The following is a 19,589-nucleotide window of genomic DNA, read 5'->3' on the forward strand; positions in this document are numbered from 1 at the left end:
TAAAATGGGTTTTCAAGATAGACAGTTGCACTGATGTGTTTTTCTAGATAGGAATGGAAATGGAAAAATTGTCCCATAATCTCTCACTTTCTGATTTTTTTCCCGATATTTGGCCCAATGTTTTTCAAACTAGACAGATAGATAGATAGTGAATGTGATTGATAGGTCAACTCTCCTTCCACTATTAGTCGACAGGCAAAAGGTCGACACATAAAAAAAGGCGACATGGTCAACAGATCGACATAAGCAATAGATCGACATGGAAAAGGAGGTTTTTCATACTTTACTATCCAAGTAGGCATAGAGTGAGATTATAATATTGTGCCAAGCATAGCGGGGCACCGTGCCCGAAGCATGGCGAGCGCAACGAGTCCGTGTCGACTTATGCTGCCATAGACACAAAAACCCCATAAAAGTCATGTTGAATTGTTTCATGTCGACCTATTGCTTGTGTCAATGTGGACCTATTGACTGTTGACCCTATCACCCATACCAGATAGATAGATAGATAGATAGATAGATAGATAGATGCACGGATGTGTTTGGATAGAAGATTATTGTTAGATGACTACAATGTAAGCTCGGATACACCAGGTTTAGGTTCCGACATGCACTTGCCATAAACATTATTCTGATTTAAATCTTGTGTTTGATTTATTAAAAATATAATGACAATCTAATTTCAAAGGTACTGGGCTATCATGTCCCCCTGAGTCCTCTGATTGCTTTGTTTCATTATTGTCACCCACATGTTATTGAAGCAGATAGCTACCTTCTCGGCCATATACTTATTGCCTCTAAGGCCGCTATAGCCCAGCAATGGAAAACTCCAATTATCCCTTCCATTCAAAGTATAGAAGCCAAAATCCATAAAAACCTCATGTTTGAAACGACTCCTAGCCCATATAACCCCACTTCTACTCTTACCAAAAATAAATGGGCTAAATGGTTTATACACCAAAACACGGATCCTACTCAGACTTCGCAATCACATAGCCTACACTCCGCATCTTCTACCTCATAGTGATAGATACATCGGAAGCCACTCCCCCGTTCGTGCTTGTTTTTGTTACTGATATCAGATCGCTACTTCTATAACTTATAATAAAGATATGTCTGTATTAATAGGATATGTACACGAGTAAGTCCTATTGTGTAATGTACCTTGCAATACTCCCCCCCCTCTCCTTTCCTTTTTACATTCCCCCCCCCCCCCCCCCCCCACTCTATACCCATTGACTATGCAAATGAATCAATCCTTGATATGTTGGATATTATGCTTGTCATGTTAAATGTTTTATTATCTTCATAAAACTTCAATAAAAACGATTAATTAAAAAAATATATATATATATATAATGACGACATATGTCTAACTATCTGGTTGGCTGGAGAAGTTATTTCTAAATCAAACTCACACACAATCAAACTGAGCAATCTAATTGTTAATGAGATAAATAATGTTATTCTAGTTACCAAGAGGCAGCCATCGCTAGATACTGTATATAGAAATAACATATTTTCTCTCTTTCATCATGAAACATAAACCATCCTGTGTGAGGCTAATGAGAGACAGTAACTATAAGATTTGTACATTGCTTAAGCTATCAAGCGGTGCTAACTCACAATAAAGGCAGTCATTCTAGCTAAGCCGTGGAAATTCCACATTATCCTAGATTTCAGATCGTGGGAAGACTTTCCAAATTGGGCCAAGGGTGACACTAATATTATTGCAATTGTTGCAGATATTATGGTATATTTTAGCTTCTTTATATACCACAAATCATATACGCTGGAAACTGGGGCTTACGATATTAATCTCCTACCACACACACACTCACCCACTAGGGTCCCTTTTGTGTCATAAGCTAATTAACTAACCATCATGCCCAGAAAACAGCTCTGAATTGGGCACTAAGATCTGACTGAGCTCCCTGTGTCAGGGATGGGGAACCTTTGGCCCTCCAGTTGTTGTTGAACTACACATCACAGCATGCCCTGCAACAGTTTTGGCCTGGCCAACTGGCAAAACTGTAGCAGGGCATGCTGGGATTTATAGTTCAACAAGAGCCGGAGAGCCAAAGGTTACCCATCCCTTCCCTAAGCAAATCATTGTGTGCCTACACATTAAACGATTTTCAGTGGCCACATCTAGGAGTATAGCTGTTCTTGATTCAGTGCTGGGGCTCGCCAGACTGCCCCCACTGGGGGGCCTTCGCTACATCTGACTGGGACGCATGTGCGTCCTACACGCACGCGCGTCCCAGTTTCCTGGGGGCCGGGGACGTGAACCCTGCCCATCTCTGTTTCAGGGAGACAGACAGGGTTAGGGGGGGTTGAGTGGGGAGGTGGGATCAGGTGGCGGGGACTGGCGGCGAAGCGGTGGGGAGCTCTGTATTAAGGGGACGTGCGCGCACCCTTTCGGCGGCTGGCAGGTGCTGGCGAATCTACCTCCAGCCCCAGTAAGGAAGAGGGACACTCCAGCAGTAGTCAGGATTTTACTGCATGTCCAGACAACAGAGGGGGTATGCGCGTCGTTAATGATATACTGTACACACTAAACAATATGCACAAAAATAATGCTGATGATTGCAATTATCGTGTAATGTGTATCCAGCTTTAGAGATATCTGCTGAATGACATTGAAGTATAATGGAACTTACGAGTACGACCTACCCCATAGTCTGTGCTTATTGATATCTATCTAGTAATGTCTTGTAAGTTATTAAACCATGAGATATCAGATACCATATAAAGAAGTGTGGACTCACAATCAAGTGGGAAATATCAGTCTTGTTACGCTGCCAATAACTGGGATTTACCAAATGGTAATATTTATTTGCAGCCTATGCCATTCTAGTAACTAAACTAAAACAATTCTCTATTTTGTGTGTGTGTGTGTGCGTGTGTACCTTCCTGCGCAGCAGTGGTGTCAAACTCAGGGCCCTCCAGCTGTTGTGGAACTACACGTCCCAGCATGCCCTGCCACAGTTTTACCAATCCATTATATAAAATCATGACTTAGGTCGAAACGTGAAATAGTTTGACATGGCTAATGTCGACAGGGTTGGAAGGTCGACACAAGCATCAGGCCGTCAATGGGAAAGTTGACACAAGCATCTGGTTGACAATGGGATGGTCAACATGAGGTTTCCACATTTTTGTCCCGAATTTCGATGTACGTCGTCACGGACACTGTACCTATCTATCAACCTTCATAGTGTCGACCTAGCGACCATATCCCGTACTTACATAAGGCAGCAATGGGGGGACAGGAGTATCTGCCAGTGGCCTCGCGTTTCTGCTGTAAAACGAGCTTAGACTAATGCGGGGTACACACCAGGACGACCCGCTCACGATGCACGATGTGAGCGGGTCGTCAGTGTTTCTTCTGATCCACTCACGATGATGCGGGGGGGGCACGACCCGCTCACGATGTGCACTGTGAGCGGGTCCGATCCGATGGTGACCCGCACCCAGGAGTATGGTCGTTATTCAGATCCTACCTCCAGTAGGTAGGATCTGAGGAACGACCAACCCGCGGGACCGCGCATCAGATCGGTATCGGTCCACACCAGGACAGGAAAGGGACCAATCCACACAATCTACATCCAATTGGTGGGAATTGGATCTAGATTGACGGGATCGGACCCTTGTCGTCCTGGTGTGTACCCAGCATAATGGTGTCAAAATCTCATCGGGATGGCATGCAGATCGCATGGGTTTTTTACCCTTGTGATCCTGATGCACGAGCAGAAAGTCTTGGCTGCCTTGACTATACAATGCAGATCTGCACTATATAGTCAAAGTTGTATGCAGATCACATCGGTATCGCATCGCACCGCACTCGCTCCGTGTGTACACAGTATAAGAATGAATTCAGTTCTGCCTCTCCGAGCCAGTAACAAGTCCTGCTTGTGTGCGCGGGAACAGCTTCAAGTGTTCTCCAGTCCTTCATCTTACAATTGTATGAAACATTTATGCACCTATCCTTACATAACTCCCAAGCAGGTTCCCCCACAACCCTCAACAGATATGTGCAGCCTAACCCAAATACTGCACCATCGGAAATATCGATAACGCCCAACCACTTATCAGTACATACTATAAAGTCAAATACATTTTTTTTTTGCAATAATCAAATTGAAAGTGATGAAAAAAAATCTAAAATCAAGAACTTTGAAATGAAATTCTAGTTTTAGACATTTGGAGCTTGTCATGTACATTTGTGTGTCTCTCTGCCCTGCATATGATGATTGGTGGGTAATGGCAGTGAGAGGGTTAGCAATATTCTCAAAGTTGGTGCACAAGATGTAACCAGCAGTCTGTGCTCCCGCAGGGATCTTCGTCTGACCCCAGGGGCCCCATACACAGGAGGCTGCACCATTTGGTAGTAGTTGGGAGCAGCCTGTGGCATCAAACTGTGGAATATGAAAAATGGGTCTGTACCAGGCTCTCTCACCAGCAGCTGCTGCAGGAAATAGGCATGTCCTCCCCCACCAACATCCGTGCCACCCCCCGGGTGCAATCTGTGTGCAGTAACACAGCAGCCCTCTCCAGGAGTCTTCTCCAAGGCTCCCTACGCTGTCTCTGACAGCTCAGCTCGGATTCAGTGTGCGGTCTCGCCGGCTCCTGTGCTGGGCACTGGTGCCGCGTCCTGACCTGCGTCCAGGGTGGAAGATTCTGCTGCTCCAGGCCGCAAGAGAAATGTTTTCCTGTCCATCCCTCATTATACCATAAACATTTGTGTGTGTGACGAATATAGTCATTTTACACTTTATTACAGCCACCATCAATGTACTGTACATTGCATTATGTTAGCCTTTATTTCAGTTTCAATAAATGATCTTAGTTATTATTATATCTATATGGCGCTTTACCACAAAAGGCCAATTCACAGAAATCATACAAATAGGCCCTAAATTCAGGCATGTAAGAAAATGCACTTGCAGTTTCGATTTGTTCACGGTGCAGTTGTAACAATATGCTAATGACTTAGCCGACACTGTCGGCATGTTGCCTCCGCCGCTTCTGTATAAAAAGCGAAACATCGGAAACACATCGGTTGACCATCGAACATCTGAGTAAGTCTATGCTGCCTCAGACAGAGATTTGCAGTATAGTGTGATATGTTAGAGAAATATGGAAAGCGGTTTGTGTAATGCAAGTACACAGTAACTACAGATAAATAACATTGTTGACCTACTGAAAATTGGGTACAGATTGCAATAATAGTACAACATAGTCACACATAATGGCCCTTATTCTGATCGGTGCGGATAAATCCGCGTGCGTTCGGCCCGATGATGTTTTGTGTCTGCGCATGTGCAGAGGCGTCTCTGCGCATGTGCGAGCGGGGCGTACGGCCAAATCCCGCATGATATGTGAACAATCCGAACAGGGGGTGGAGAGGGGCGTGAAGGGCTATTTGGGCTCATTACCATATGCATACGCCCCGCGTTTCATGGGCGTTCTCATGAAAACGCTGGGCGTACATATGGTAATGCAGCCGTGACGCACGTGTAGGGGGCGGATATATGACATCGCCGGATGTCAGCTGCCCGTCCAGATCCCTGCTTTTGCACGGAAAAATGTCCGTGTGGTCTGAGGTTGCGGGAGCTGGTGGAGCACTCGGTCCTGCATTCGATGGTCTGAGACCATCGAATGATGGGGGAGGTTCCCTTAGATGGAGGAGGCGTATTCCGTGAAAAATACACGTGCGGTCCGTTCGGCCAGCTTCTTACCGCATACGGACGGAGTTGGCGATCCGTATGGAAGGCGGGGTTTCGCACGCACGGTCCTGGCCGCATAATCGGCTCCGGCCGCACCGATCACAATAAGGGCCAATGTGTGAGTGTGAAACACAGTAGGGATGGCCATCAACCAATCATAATCATTGATAGTTTATGGCTGTTAGTAAATACTTTTGCCAGTGATTGGGGGAGGACCAGATGTTTCCCTCACTCGATGGCATACTATAACTGAATATTTGTTATAACAAGTGACAGGAAATTGAGCTTAGCCCCGCTCCTGGCACCCATGAAGCCCCACCCCCAGTTGCTGATTGGCTCATGACCAAGTCAGTAAAAAAAAAAAAACAGATCCAATGATTCTTCAGCATGGATGGTTGCCTGTAAGCGATGATTTGTTGGCTTCTGACGCAGGGGGACCCCCATGAACCGCCCAAAGGTAAACACCTCACATACACACATTTATGGCAGGACTGCACACTCTACCTTTAAATTGGGGCACTTGTGGATTATGCAGGTCATGTCGCTTATGAAAAACGGGTGAACTGCAGTCTTGAAGTCAGCCAGCTATGGAACTTGTCTAATTAGTGTCCCGGTTTAAAGGGGCTGGATATGGGATACCGGCAGTAAGGATGACAGCGGTCTTAATCCTATCACCGGCATCCGGACTGCCAAAATCTGGCTGATCAACAGCTGCAGCCTAACGCGGCCGTCCCTGGTATACTTATGTTTAGGATTCAGGCGCCGGTATTCTGACAGGCTGGCCCAGATGGGGAAGATGGATCTGAAGCTCCAGGCCTACACATGAAAATAGGCCCATCACCATGACAGCATGATAATGACACCAGCTGGCCTCATGGTTGGCCATAAAATAATAAGTAGTGAAATTGCATTTCTATTTGACACATTTATGCAATTTTTGCACTTTTATATATCTATAGGGGGACATTGGGGCTTATAGTGTATGGGTCCTACATGCCTACATGGCATTGGTATCGCCTCCACTTCTCATAATAGGTATTTGAACATTTTCAACTCCCGGCCCATTAGGCCCTTAATCCGGCCCTGGTGACAGGTGTCCAGATTCTGGCACCGGCCTTCTGACCGCTGCCATTCCGTACGTTGAGAAACCAGCTACATCCCGTTTAAAGGCATAGTACGGTAAGCCTAATTTACGGAGTTTTGGCGGGAAACACTGAGCCTGCCCCCATAGCTGTAGTGGTTTCACATTTAAAGGCACAATATTAGGATTGAATTGCATTTTGTGAGCTGGTATATGTGAGAATGCACCGGCCATTCTCGTTTCCTAGTCTTCAAGAATACGCTCAATAAATACTTTGCTTCATTGCGACTCACAGGTCAGACTGGTTAGTTTGCTGATCACATGACCGGTCACGCAATTAATCCCACATAAGGGGTGACTGACCACCACCTATGACAGTTGCAGTAGAAGCTGATTGGTCTCCAGGAGCAACTTTTCCACTATATCTCTCTCCAAAATTTGATAAGCCTCCCCCTGTGTATTCCATCTCATTACCCCTTCCCCCCCTCTTCATATCTTCTTTCTGCTTCTTGCTCATTTGATGTAACTTTTAGAGTCTCTCTCCCCCATCTAGCTCGTGTTCCAGTCTTTTCTGTCAGTCTCCTCTCTCCCCGCACCCCTCCTGCCTCTCCTCTCTGCCTGTCTCTCTCCCCCCTGGCTGGTTAGAGGCTGCCCTCAGTGTTAGACTGTGCAGTGATACAGTAATTCCCATGCACAGGTGCAGAGTCCCTGATGCTGTGTTACCCTCAGGCTCGTCCCCCCGTGCCTAGCCTGACAGACCAGTGGAAGTAATATCTTGTGGCAGGTAGAGGAATCCAACAGACCAAGAAGATATGTTAAGAAGTGTTTTCAGAGGCCGCAGCTCAAACACCTGTCTCTTCCTCCTGCATCTTTCATCTTTTTCACCGAAACACTCCATGGGGGGGTGGGGGGGGGGGGGGGTTTATGAAAGTGGAGTAAGGAAGAACTGGAGTAAAAGTGGAGCTAACTGAGAATTCTTAACCAACGAGTTAGAGTTAGGAGGTCTCAGCGGTGGGTTTTAATTTATCTTTCACTTCCTAAATACCTAATTTGACCCCAACATTGTATGTACAGCCCATAACCTGATAGGTGGCACTCTTTCCTCGGTATGGCTGTGGTATGTCATGCCGACATGAATGAAGACAGCCAGAATGTCGACATGTTCTGAATGTCAAAAGTCAAAATGTTGACTTGACATAGTAGAAATGTTGATTTTTCGGTAAATGTAGCCCTGAAATGTGCCGGACAACAAGCACAATGTCGACACAAGGACCATTTCATCATTATGCCCAAGTCGGCATTTCTGTATGTAGATGTGTTGCATGACGATACAGCGTACATGTCGACATTCAGACTATCAGCATGTATAACACGTGGAGATACTAGCGCCAGCATTCGGCCTACAGGAAACGTCGACATACTGGTGTCGGCAGTTTGACTGGACAGTGTAGCTTTCGTTTAGTTGGCTGTACTGCACTTGATCATTATTTTCATGTGGGTTTATGCACTTTTTCCTTCGCTGTCATTATTTAAATTTTCTGCATAATAATATAAGTATATCTCTCTTATTATTTCCTGTATTAGTATGCCTACATATTGGGCCAGATTCAGCCTGATCGCTGCTGAGCGACTTATCCTTGCGATAAATGTGCGCGCAGTGTAAATAAATGTGTAGGCGAGCCAAGAATTTGCAGCTGAGGGAAAATGGCCAAAACCATGCCCAAGACGCAAGCACCGCGTAGCCCCGGACTTACTTGGTAGCTGCAATGAAATCAGCCTAGTCAAGGCCAGGGCTGGCGTCACACACCCCCTCCCCTAATACGCTTGGGCATGCCTGCATTTTCCCTAGGCACCTGCGTTTATTCAGTTACGTCTGCATTTTTCTTGGCACTTCCATTATATGACCAGTTACCACCACCAAACGCCAAACTCCTGTCAATCACCTTAGGAACGGCTAACGAAGGAATAAAAGTAGCAGGATTTCATCAATGGCCAGTATCGCACACGGGCATTGCAGCCCAGAGGCATGCGCAATGCATTGATAATTGGCTGCTGTACGCACAGCAGTGATCAAGTCTACATCGGGCCCATTGTTTGCACCAGACTCCTCAGTAACCACTTGAGTGGTATGCCCGGCGATGATCGCCGGAGCTCCCCTGCCGCTTCCCCAGCCGCTTCCCCAGCCGCCAGTCGCCATTCACAGCAGTGATGAAGGTGGCAGGCTCGGGGATGTTCGGGGGGAGCAGGCTCAGGAGTTCAGGCACCCGAGTCCCCCCGAGCCACCGCGAACATCCCCGAGCCTGTGATCGCTGCTGTGACTGGCAGCTGGGGTGACAAGGGCATACAAACGCCGGAGCAGAGGTGGAGGGGGGGGGGGGGGGCGGCCTACGTTCTGTGGTGGGTCCTGCCCCAGCAAAACCCACCATTTTTAAGGGGGTTAAGTGTTGAAATATGTTTGCTTAGTATGGACGAGATGTACTAGGCCTTGAAAAGTGATAAAATGGAGAGTGATAACCCACCAACAAATCAGATCCTACCTGTCATTTTTCAAACACTGCCTGTGACATAGCAGTTAGGAGCTGATTGGCTGGTGGTTTATCACTCTCCATTTTATCACTTTTCAAGCTTATTACATCTGGCCCTATGTCACAATATAATGGTAAATACTTGTTATAATGGCAAAGGGCATCTAAACTCATGTCATTTCTCCCTGCAGGCTAACGACTTGAATGACACAAACTGCGTAAATTGGGGTAGAAGAACCCATTACCTTATAAGACAGTCAGCTGTAGATAACATCACAAGCAATGTCAAAAGAGGAAGAGGTTGGATGTAAGATGAACTCAGTCACCTGTAAACATAAGGAACGCAAGCCCAAGAAACCACATTATATCCCCCGGCCGTGGGGAAAGCCATATAACTATAAATGTTTTCAGTGCCCCTTTACGTGTATGGAGAAGTCACATTTGTACAACCACATGAAATACAGCCTCTGCAAAAACTCTCTGTCCCTTCTTATAGAGTCAGATTGGCCATACAAAAAAAACAACTTCCTCATCCCCGAAATGAACCTACATCCCGAATCGCATACAGATGGCAATCTGGAGAAGCAGGAGGCTTGTGATTCCACAGGGTCGAGCATAACAAAATCTAGACAGGTTGGTGAGAAAGCATCTTCTGATGTTCAGAGATTCATGGAGGAAGAGGATGAGAGACCAGAAGAAGAGGAGGAGGAAGCGGTGGACCAAGTTCGGAAGGAGAAAAACAAGAACTTTCCCTCTTTGCAGGCCACTATAGGCAAAAGTGAGGCCAGCGCAAGCATTACCGGAACCAAGAGCAAAAGGGAGATGTTGACCAAAGAGGGTGAGCCAGAGTTCATCATAACAGATGTTTTCTCATTAGAAGGACACTGTGAAAAGGAGAGAGAGGAACACAGATTTGCTAAGGCAGCCCGGAAATCTTCCAGTAGTCTTGGAGCGTCTCGCGTGGATCAATGGAAGCTGTTGACCAGTACACTTAAGAAAGGTGGAACAGAAACATCAGCAGGGTGCAGTGTTCCTAATATCATTCCTTGTTACCCACCCCCAACATACACTGATTATCAAGAACACCAAGGACTCTCACTTTTGGGTCTCAATTATCCACTGAACACCAATCTCTTCTCATATTTGAACCCCACCATGACAAGTGGTACAGCACAGCTACCTTTCTTAGCATCCACAGCGCAACTAATGCACCCTTCACACTCTTCCCACATTCAATCTTTGCAAAACCCAGAGAGGTCTTCCTATCTTCCCCGGTTCTATTATCCGCTGCTGTTCGAGCATGCTTTCAGCACATCTGACACAAAAATGGCAACTGCAAAGCCAATGAACCAGGCCCAACCAGCCACCACATTTGTTGCTACTCCAAAGACAAAGACATCTGTGGAGCCTTTGAAGACCTGCCAGCTCAAATCTCCAGAGGCGAGCAGCACAATCTCTTGGGGATCTGCAGACAAGTTGCAAAACTTAAACCTGGCCCACAACAAAACAGAGGAGGAAGTTAAGTGGCTACCCCAGACAGTGAGAGAAATCATTCAACATCAGAAAGAGATTCTTGGTGCATATGGAGTAAAAACCTCCAGACCAAATGAAGCCTCAACTCAGAAAAGGAGCAGTGAAGGGTCTCCTTGGGAAAAAGCAAGTCCTACAAGATGTGCGAAGAGGAAGCCCTGGTTGAAAAGAGATGGGCAAGATGTGGTGATTGAACAGACGACCTCTTTGGATGAAGCAGAAAGAACATTCCATAACAGGTATAATTATTATTGTCCTTTATTTATAAAGCATCAGTATATTAAATAATGTTTTATACTGAATGGACCAGGATACAAATAACATACAATGGCATGAAACAGAATGTATAGATGTTCCTGTCCAAATGGGCATATGTTCTTAAGGTCCATACCCACTGGGCTATTTTACCCAGCGTGTATAGACAGCGATGATGGGGGAAATCGCTGGGCTGAATATTCTCTCAGTACATACACACAGAGCAATTTTCACTCCTTTAAATGATTTTCCCAGGGGGTGGACGACTTTCCATAGCAGGACGCTATGGAAAGCCATCCACACCGTCGCTCATAAGCGATGGTTGCCAACAATGATGCAGGAGAAAGCATCAGTGCTCACCGCTGATCGCTGCCCCGTACACACTGGGCGGCTTTTGAGCTCAAAATTGCCCAGTGTGTATGGGCCTTTAGAAGTGTAAGGACCAGCCAATAATAACTGGAGGCAGGCAGGCAGGCAAATTGTGTGAAGTTCATGTAAGCATTATCAGCCTTCGATATGAAATTGGCCCTCAGACATTGGCATTTTTGTCCAGCTACTGCGAGGGTGAAAGGGATACAGCTGAGAAAAGCTAGTAGATGGTGGTAACATTAAAGAACTTTGTAGACCTCTTATGACAGTCAGGTACCATTCGACCACAGATGGGAGAGTGTATTTATTCTAGACAGCAGATAATTAAAAGACCAAGCTGATTATGATGAAAACATAAACCATCCAATTAAGTGATCTTTAATTTGTGGTTGAATTCATTTGTTTTAGGCAAAATTTCAAAAATATCGATGAGTGTGTTTGGTCAAAGTAACAAACGAAACTTGAATTTGTAAAGTCAATGACCAACCACAACTACATGACCGAATCAGTACAATATGGCCCACTGCATGGGGACCTTCATGTCTTTGTTTTGTTTTTGGAACGCTCGACACAAATAATGGTTAAATCACATTTTTATGCATCTGTTCCTATCTTTTCTATATATTGTTTATCTCAGCCTCCACTGAGCCAAGGTGATCCCTACTGATCCTAATTAGAAAACCCAAGCCTGGCCGCATGGGGTGCAAATTACCCAGTTTGGCCATCCACATGGGGCCAAGAGGCTTGATTGGTTTTGGTAACACTGGTTCGTTACTGCTGTAGAAAAGATGAAAGCACACCCTTGAAGGCCAATAGCAGTCATTTTCTACCACATTTATCAAAATAACTGATAATGATAAACACTTTGATAGGTCCAAGTTGTTAGTTCTAGGCTAATTAGCCTGGTGGCAGCTTGTGTAGCCAAAGAGAGAAACATGGCAGCTAAAAAACGATAAACAAATTAATTTTGACAAACAGTGGAAGACATAAGATGTCTGGAATAGTCTATAAAAAATTAATAACAGCACCTTACACTTTTTGAGACTTTCTACTATAAAAAAGGTGTATCTCATAGCTTGCAATGTCACTATCATTAAACTCAATAGCAGCTTACCGAGTTCTACAGAAGATGCCTAGAGCAGGGTTGGTGGTGTCTCACTTGTTAACATGCTCCGTTTTATAGAACAAGACATAAACATTTTCTGTTTCTTTCTTTCCTTTCCTTAAGCACTTGTTCTCCCATACCGACACCTGATCACTATCATGAGAAAAGCCCCATTCTGGATGTGACTGCCTGTAAGAGGAGGCGAGGATCTGAGTCCATTAGTGAAAACACGGATCCGGTGGTTGTCAACGCATCTCTGCTCATTGGGGACCTCACCCGCACCCTGGAGGAATATGGGAAGGTGGAGCAGAGGCTGGCAAACCTGACATCTGAGGACAGTAGTCGACAGAGAACTCTGGGAGAGCAGCTTGGCAAGATAAGACTCGAGCTCCTACATATCCACCAGGCTCTAGAGAAGGCAACATGCCCTCATGAGGGTCCATTAGACCTTTCTATCAAGAGAGCAGAAGATATGGGTAAAGAAGACCCAGAAACGATTCCATCGAGAGAAGAACCACAAATATCCCCATCCCCCGGATGCCCACCCAAACAGGTAGTTAAAGTAGAACTTTTGCCGCCAGAACTGGTGACCTGTTACGCACGCCCCACCAAATGTGAAGCAGACTCCAGTGTGCTGCTTTGCCCAGATGGAAGGGTCGGTGGTACCGGGGCTGTGCAGCCACAGGTTGCCATGCAGGAAGAGGGGGGAGGGATTGCTGTAGGATTCGGGAGAGGCCGCCTGCAGTTGGAGAATGTGTGATGCCTCTGTAACTAAAGCGATATAAAGCATACGGCAGGCTTATGTTTGCACTGAGGCGGTAAATACTCTTGTGATGCTGCTCGGCCTCCCACAGCTATACTGCCGTATACAAAAGACTCAAAGGGACGTTAAATAGAGAAGACCAGGAGCACAGTGCTCTCGGTTCAGCGTAACAAAAAGATCATTCAGCCACCACACTGTGACAGATTTGCAGCTTGTTACAAGAGAGCTGCGGCACACTGTGTCCCCATGGCGTATCCCAACGGCTCTTACAGGACCCTCAGTGACAGAAGCCCATGAATGGGGAAGGGCATCCTGACGGGAAGATCAGCATAAGGGAACACAATCACTTGTTTGACTCTAAGCACATATACGAAATATACTGAACTCATTATTAAAGGAGAATGAAGAACGTGTTACCATAATTGTCTATTCATTGTAATATAAACACAAGAAGATGGAATCTGTGCAATAAGATGTAACTGATATGTTGAACTGATATGCCGCACAATGTAAAAGAGATCTATCACAAGACACTCACTACTAATTCAATAGTCTGTCCATTATTCTAAAGAACATTTGTTCCTAATCTGACCTATTAAAAGTGGTTACATGTCACTGAATTAGAACAGCTGTCACTTATTACAGGCAAATAACAGGATTCAGAACCCGGGAGATGATGCAAATGATTTCACACATATGAAACATCCTAGTGATTGGGCGCATGAGACGTGTACAACCAATTGGTTGCGACTGCCTGCGATCGTTGCTTTCTCTATGTACAGTATGCACGGACGTGTCTATATGCAATACAGATGTTCACAGAAATCGGTGCTTTTTGCTACTGTGCGTGTGCAAAAATCCCCCAAAACTGGCACAGCACATGCGCGTCATGGTACGTCACACAGTGACCCATTCCCAGGGGGAGTACTGGAGGGAGATCTGAGTAAGTCCCTTCTAGGAATCGAGGCAGGTAAGTGTTAGGCCATTCAACACTTGCCCACCTTCCCGGGGGGCCGGGAGGGGGACCTGATTTTCGGGAGACTCCCGGCCATTCAGAGAGGGTAAGCAAGTATGTGCTGAGCCTGCTGTCAGCACACTAGCACAGCACATGCTGTAAGTACGTGTGTGCTGCTGCTGAGGTGGGTGGGGGTGGCAATAACGATCCCCCCCCTGGACTTTATAGTGTTTGTTTCACCCACCTTAAACATTTTGGGGGCTTGGCCTAATTGTGGGAGATGGTCACGCCTCCTGCATTTAGACCACCCCAAAAAACTGTTTTACCGGGGCCCGGCATACCTCTCGGCGGCCCTGGACACCAGCCCTGAGTGTCTGAAGTGTATTGTGCTAGCATGGGGGGGCTGGGTGGTGTCCCGTCTCATGGGGCTGAATTCACTTCATGTTGGATCTGAGGCACACAGCGCAAAATAGCAAGGTTCAGACTGCGCATGTGTAGTAGGGGTCCTGCATTGTTGGGGTTGGGATCATTTGGTCTGCAGCAACTAGGTTGACAAGCATTGGGTCGACATGGGTCTAGGTCGACATGAATCAAGATTGACATGGGTCAAGGTCGACATGGGTGTAGGTAGACACACGCATTAGTTCGACGTGGGCAAGATCGATAGTCAAAAGTTCAACATGAGGTTTTTCACTGTTTTTTTTACCCAAATGTCAACACAGTCGACATGGACACAGTTTAAAGTGTACCGCATCCCCTCGCCTCACTCACTTCGCTCGCAAAGCTTCGGGCACACTATTCTCCCAGCACGCCCTAGTGGATGGTGGGGTATGAAATACCGCCTGTCGGCACATGTCGGCTCAAAAAACTGTGAAAAACCCCATGTCGACCTTTTGACTCTCGACCTTGCACATGTCGACCTAATGACCTGTTGACCTACACCCATGTCGACCTAGACCCATGTCGACCTAGCTGCTTGTCGACCTAGTGGTGTCGACCCAATGCTTGTCAACCTAGTTGCTGTAGAACCAATGACCGTATCCCCATTGTTGGGTGTACTATGGCTGTAGTCGCCTCTTTGTAGGAACTGCGAGGGGGGGGGGGGGGGGAGGGAGTCTGAACTAATTACACAGGCCTAGGCTGCTGATGGGGGCCCAGGTCAGCTGCCCCTTCCCTTCCTGAGTATACCTACTCTATATACTTAAATGCCTACATATTGAAAGCAAAGTTTTAGTGCAAGTGCACCATCTTTCCAAATATCACTGGGAAGATGGCAACAGCCGAGCGTAGCAGGGCAGGGTAGTACGCACCTGGGGGGGCATTACGCAATCAATGCAAGTCAGCTGCAATCACTCTCACTTTGCATATATTGAGAACAATGCATATAGTCAGCCAGCAGGATTGCTTTTGCTAGAAGGGATCGGAACCACTCCTGTCATGGTTGCTGGTACAGAGGGGCCAATTCTTGTTCACACGTAGTGAACCAAATTCAGCCCCTGCCCCGATGGTCAGGGGTTTGCGCATGTCACAGGGACTCGGTAAGCTGCGACCTTTGCAGCTTACCGGGTCAATCAGAATGACCCCCAGAGTCACCTGTAACTGCTCCCATGTAGGGTTCACGGAAATAAGAAGGTCATTCAGATGTGATTTCAGTTGCTATCCCTGTATTATAATGCACCAGGCGTCTATTACATGTAGACTCCTGCTGTTGCAGTAGTGATCTGAGCCGTGTCCTAGTTCACAGCATATAATCATTCACTCGCCATTGGACGACTTGTGGCACCCATGCCACAAGTCATCTGTCATCTGTCACAGAGGCCAGAAAGACGGAGATCCCTGGCCTGTTCCCTTTCCCGAAATGGCAGCCACACACCTCTGTTTTCACAAACATGGGGTGTTCCGCTATAAACGGTGTCAGACTATCAGTCACTGACAGTCTGATGCCATCCCAGCGTCATGTGTTGCAGGCCCCATTATCACACAGTTACACCCCTCCAGCCGCAGGCTGTGTATGGTCATGCCTGGTAGCATGTGTTTGGCTCTGGACTAGCTTTCCTTCAGCTCCGCACCAGCCCGTATATATTTCTGTGATACTGAGGGATAAATTCTCTTACTGTGGGTGCTCAGAAGATATGAGATTGGTGGCCAGGGCCGCAGCAGGTCAGTAATGCTCCTTGGGCCGTCCCTGCCACCCGTGCATGCAACGCCATGGCCAGGAATGAACTGAATACCAGGAGCATGCCAGGATGCCCTGTGTGACTGTGGGGTAGATTTCTTATAGCGGCGCTAACAGCGCCGCTATAACAGTTCCTGCTTCGCCTCAGTAGCGAGGCGAAGCAGGAGGGGACACCGACAAGTTCTACTAAGATCTTGCCGGCGAAGCGCTAACTCCCCCCTCCGGCGATGTCCCCTCCAGCTGACAGTTAACACTGACGCGCTGTCTGCTTCTCCCCGGCCGGCTGGACTGCGCATGCGCGGGATCTCGCTACTCACGTGAGATCCCAGCGCAGCTCAGAGCCAGCAGCAGGGACAGCGCTGTCCCTGCTGTAGGCATAGGGCATCGCCGCCTGCAGCTGTTGAAGTCGATAGCTGCAGGCGGCGGAATGTCAGCGATGCTGACCATTCATAAATCAGGTAGGCGCACACTACGAAATATTGTAGCTGCGCTATGCCTCCTGCCCCACACCACCGCGCGATAGACACCCGCTCGGCGCATGGGGATAGCGCATATTCCCCTGATCGCCATTCAATAAATCTGCCCTTGTGTTAGGTTTCAGGCACCTGCAAGACAGATACATGTCCCGCTTAGCCACAATAGTGCCATCTCCTATGCCTTGCTGCCTGGGCAGCTGTACCACCTGCCCACTCCAGATTTCCCCCACCCTCATCTCCTCATGAGCCCATCCATATGTACGTGTATGAAGGCATGTCACTAATAGGTCAGAGCATATGGAAACCCACATTAGTACCTAACACTAACCACATTTCCCACAGCCTATCCCTGAACTTCCCTCCCACAGCCTATCCCTAAGCTTCCCTCCTACAGCCTATCCCTAAGCTTCCCTCCCACAGCCTATCCCTGAACTTCCCTCCCACAGCCTATCCCTGAGCTTCCCTCCCACAGCCTATCCCTGAGCTTCCCTCCCATAGCCTATCCCTAAGCTTCCCTCCCACAGCCTATCCCTAAGCTTCCCTCCCACAGCCTATCCCTGAGCTTCCCTCCCATAGCCTATCCCTAAGCTTCCCTCCCACAGCCTATCCCTAAGCTTCCCTCCCACAGTCTATCCCTAAGCTTCCCTCCCACAGCTTTTCCCTAAGCTTCCCTCCCACAGCCTCTCCATGCTTAATGTAGATATTATGACATGAAGACAAGCACATGCTGACATTGGGGTTTATTCTGGTTCATTGGCTTGGATGCGAATTTGCATCCTTGCAAGTGAACCAGATCCCACCTTGCGAATGGTGGGATGCCGTCCCACCATTCACAAGGCGCGTTCCTTCGCACTGGCTGCAAATGGATGTTTAACATAAATATCCATAAATATCCATTTACATGTCAGTGGGAACCTCTCACATCTTTCAATGGTCGCAGACCATCGAAAGATGTGGAAGGTGCACACATATGTAAGGTTGCTCTGTGTTAGCTTACAGTTGTGTATGCTCGGCGGGGGGGAGTGGGTGGGCAGCTGACATCTGGTGCTGGTCCCGCATGTCCGCCACAGACTCATTAGCATGAGAACACCCAGAGTTCTCATGGGAACGCCCATGAAATTCTGGGCATCACCATATGCTAATAGGCACAGAGTTTATTCCCGCAGGAACAAGGGGCTGGGGGCATGGCCAGCATCCACAGAGCCTCTGGCCATGCCCCCCACAGTGGCAACATGGGGGCGTGGCCTAGCAGGAGTGATAGTTGATAATTCATAGATAGTGGTAAAATTCTGTCATACTGAGTGATATCCTGTCTGGAGGAAGGGTAAAAGTGAACTGTAGTGTTTATCTTTTCGGAATGGGTTCAGTTGTATTATATGTGAATTTTGTGATACATTTATTATGATGAAATTACCTTGAAATTCACTAGAATTAATTCTAACCATCACAACATGGTATATTGCGTTAGGACACATTATAACTATTACAACATGGTATATTGCGTTAGGACACATTATAACTATCACAACATGGTATATTGCGTTCGGACACATTATAACTATCACAACATGGTATATTGCGTTAGGACACATTATAACCATCACAACATGGTATATTGCGTTAGGACACATTATAACCATCACAACATGGTATATTGCGTTAGGACACATTATAACCACATACCTCCCAACTGTCACGATTCCGTCGGGACAGTCCCGATTTTCGGGTCCTGTCCCGACGTCCCACCCGCGGCAGGCATTGTCCCGCTGCGGGGGGTGGCAGTTGGGAGACCCCCCAATCTAGTAGAATAGACGCTGTGCGCATGCGCACAGCGTCTATTCTCGTATGAAAATGAGGTCGCGGCTAATTAGCATAAGCCGCGCCCTCATTTGCATACGCCCCGCCCCCTTTTCGGGCGCTCGCGCGGCTTCGCCGCGCGAGCGTCCCTATTTCCTCCAGCCAGAAGTTGGGAGGTATGTAACCATCACAACATGGTATATTGCGTTAGGACATATTATAACCATCACAACATGGTACTGTATATTGCGTTAGGACACATTATAACCATCCCAACATGGTATGTTGCATTAGAAAACAAAAGTGACACTTTCAATAAGACAAATTTCACTAAAAAAGATTACTGGCAGCATGGTATATTTCATTGGAAGGCATTCAATTACTGCCAACATGGTATATTTCATTTGGTACTTGTGTAGTTTCACGGCGGCACTTATGTACTTAGTGTCCCTGTCAGAATACGTAGTGTACCTCTCAGCATCAGCATTGTGTACCCGCAGCCAGTGTAGTCAGCGCCCCTGTCAGCATCAGCATCGTGTTCAGTGTTGTGTTCCCGCAGCCAGAGTAGTCAGCGTCACGTCAGTATGTGTCTCCGACTGTGTTTACATTCGCACCTAACCGGAGCTTATGCAGTTAGTGTAGTCAGTCAGCGTTACGCAGTTAAGGTGCATACACACTGTCCAATTTTTTTGACCAATTTGTTTGAAAGACATTTCCATTGAACCCAGTGTCCTGGACGAAAGATGTTGACGAAATATATTGACGATAAGACGAAAGATCTAGCTACAGTTTATAGGCTCTTTTTTGAAAGATATCCAAATTGAG

At 47.0% G+C, this 19,589-nt stretch overlaps 1 protein-coding gene across 2 annotated transcripts in view; it reads left to right on the forward strand.

Annotated features, from left to right (window-relative positions):
• The window catches only part of PRR35 (proline rich 35), a 32,836-nt gene extending 18,856 nt beyond the window's left edge, over window positions 1-13,980 (forward strand). For both annotated transcript variants that reach the window (XM_083151965.1, XM_083151964.1), the window contains exons 2-3: window positions 9,530-11,107; window positions 12,721-13,980. In XM_083151965.1, coding sequence (XP_083008091.1) covers window positions 9,621-11,107; window positions 12,721-13,357 — 2,124 coding nt within the window. In that variant the 5' untranslated portion in view covers window positions 9,530-9,620 and the 3' untranslated portion in view covers window positions 13,358-13,980. The remainder of the gene's footprint in view (window positions 1-9,529; window positions 11,108-12,720) is intronic.
• Window positions 13,981-19,589: the final 5,609 nt, after the last annotated feature.

This window comes from Crinia signifera, chromosome 7, assembly GCF_055691185.1.
Source record: "Crinia signifera chromosome 7, ASM5569118v1, whole genome shotgun sequence".
Classification (NCBI taxonomy): domain Eukaryota; kingdom Metazoa; phylum Chordata; class Amphibia; order Anura; family Myobatrachidae; genus Crinia; species Crinia signifera.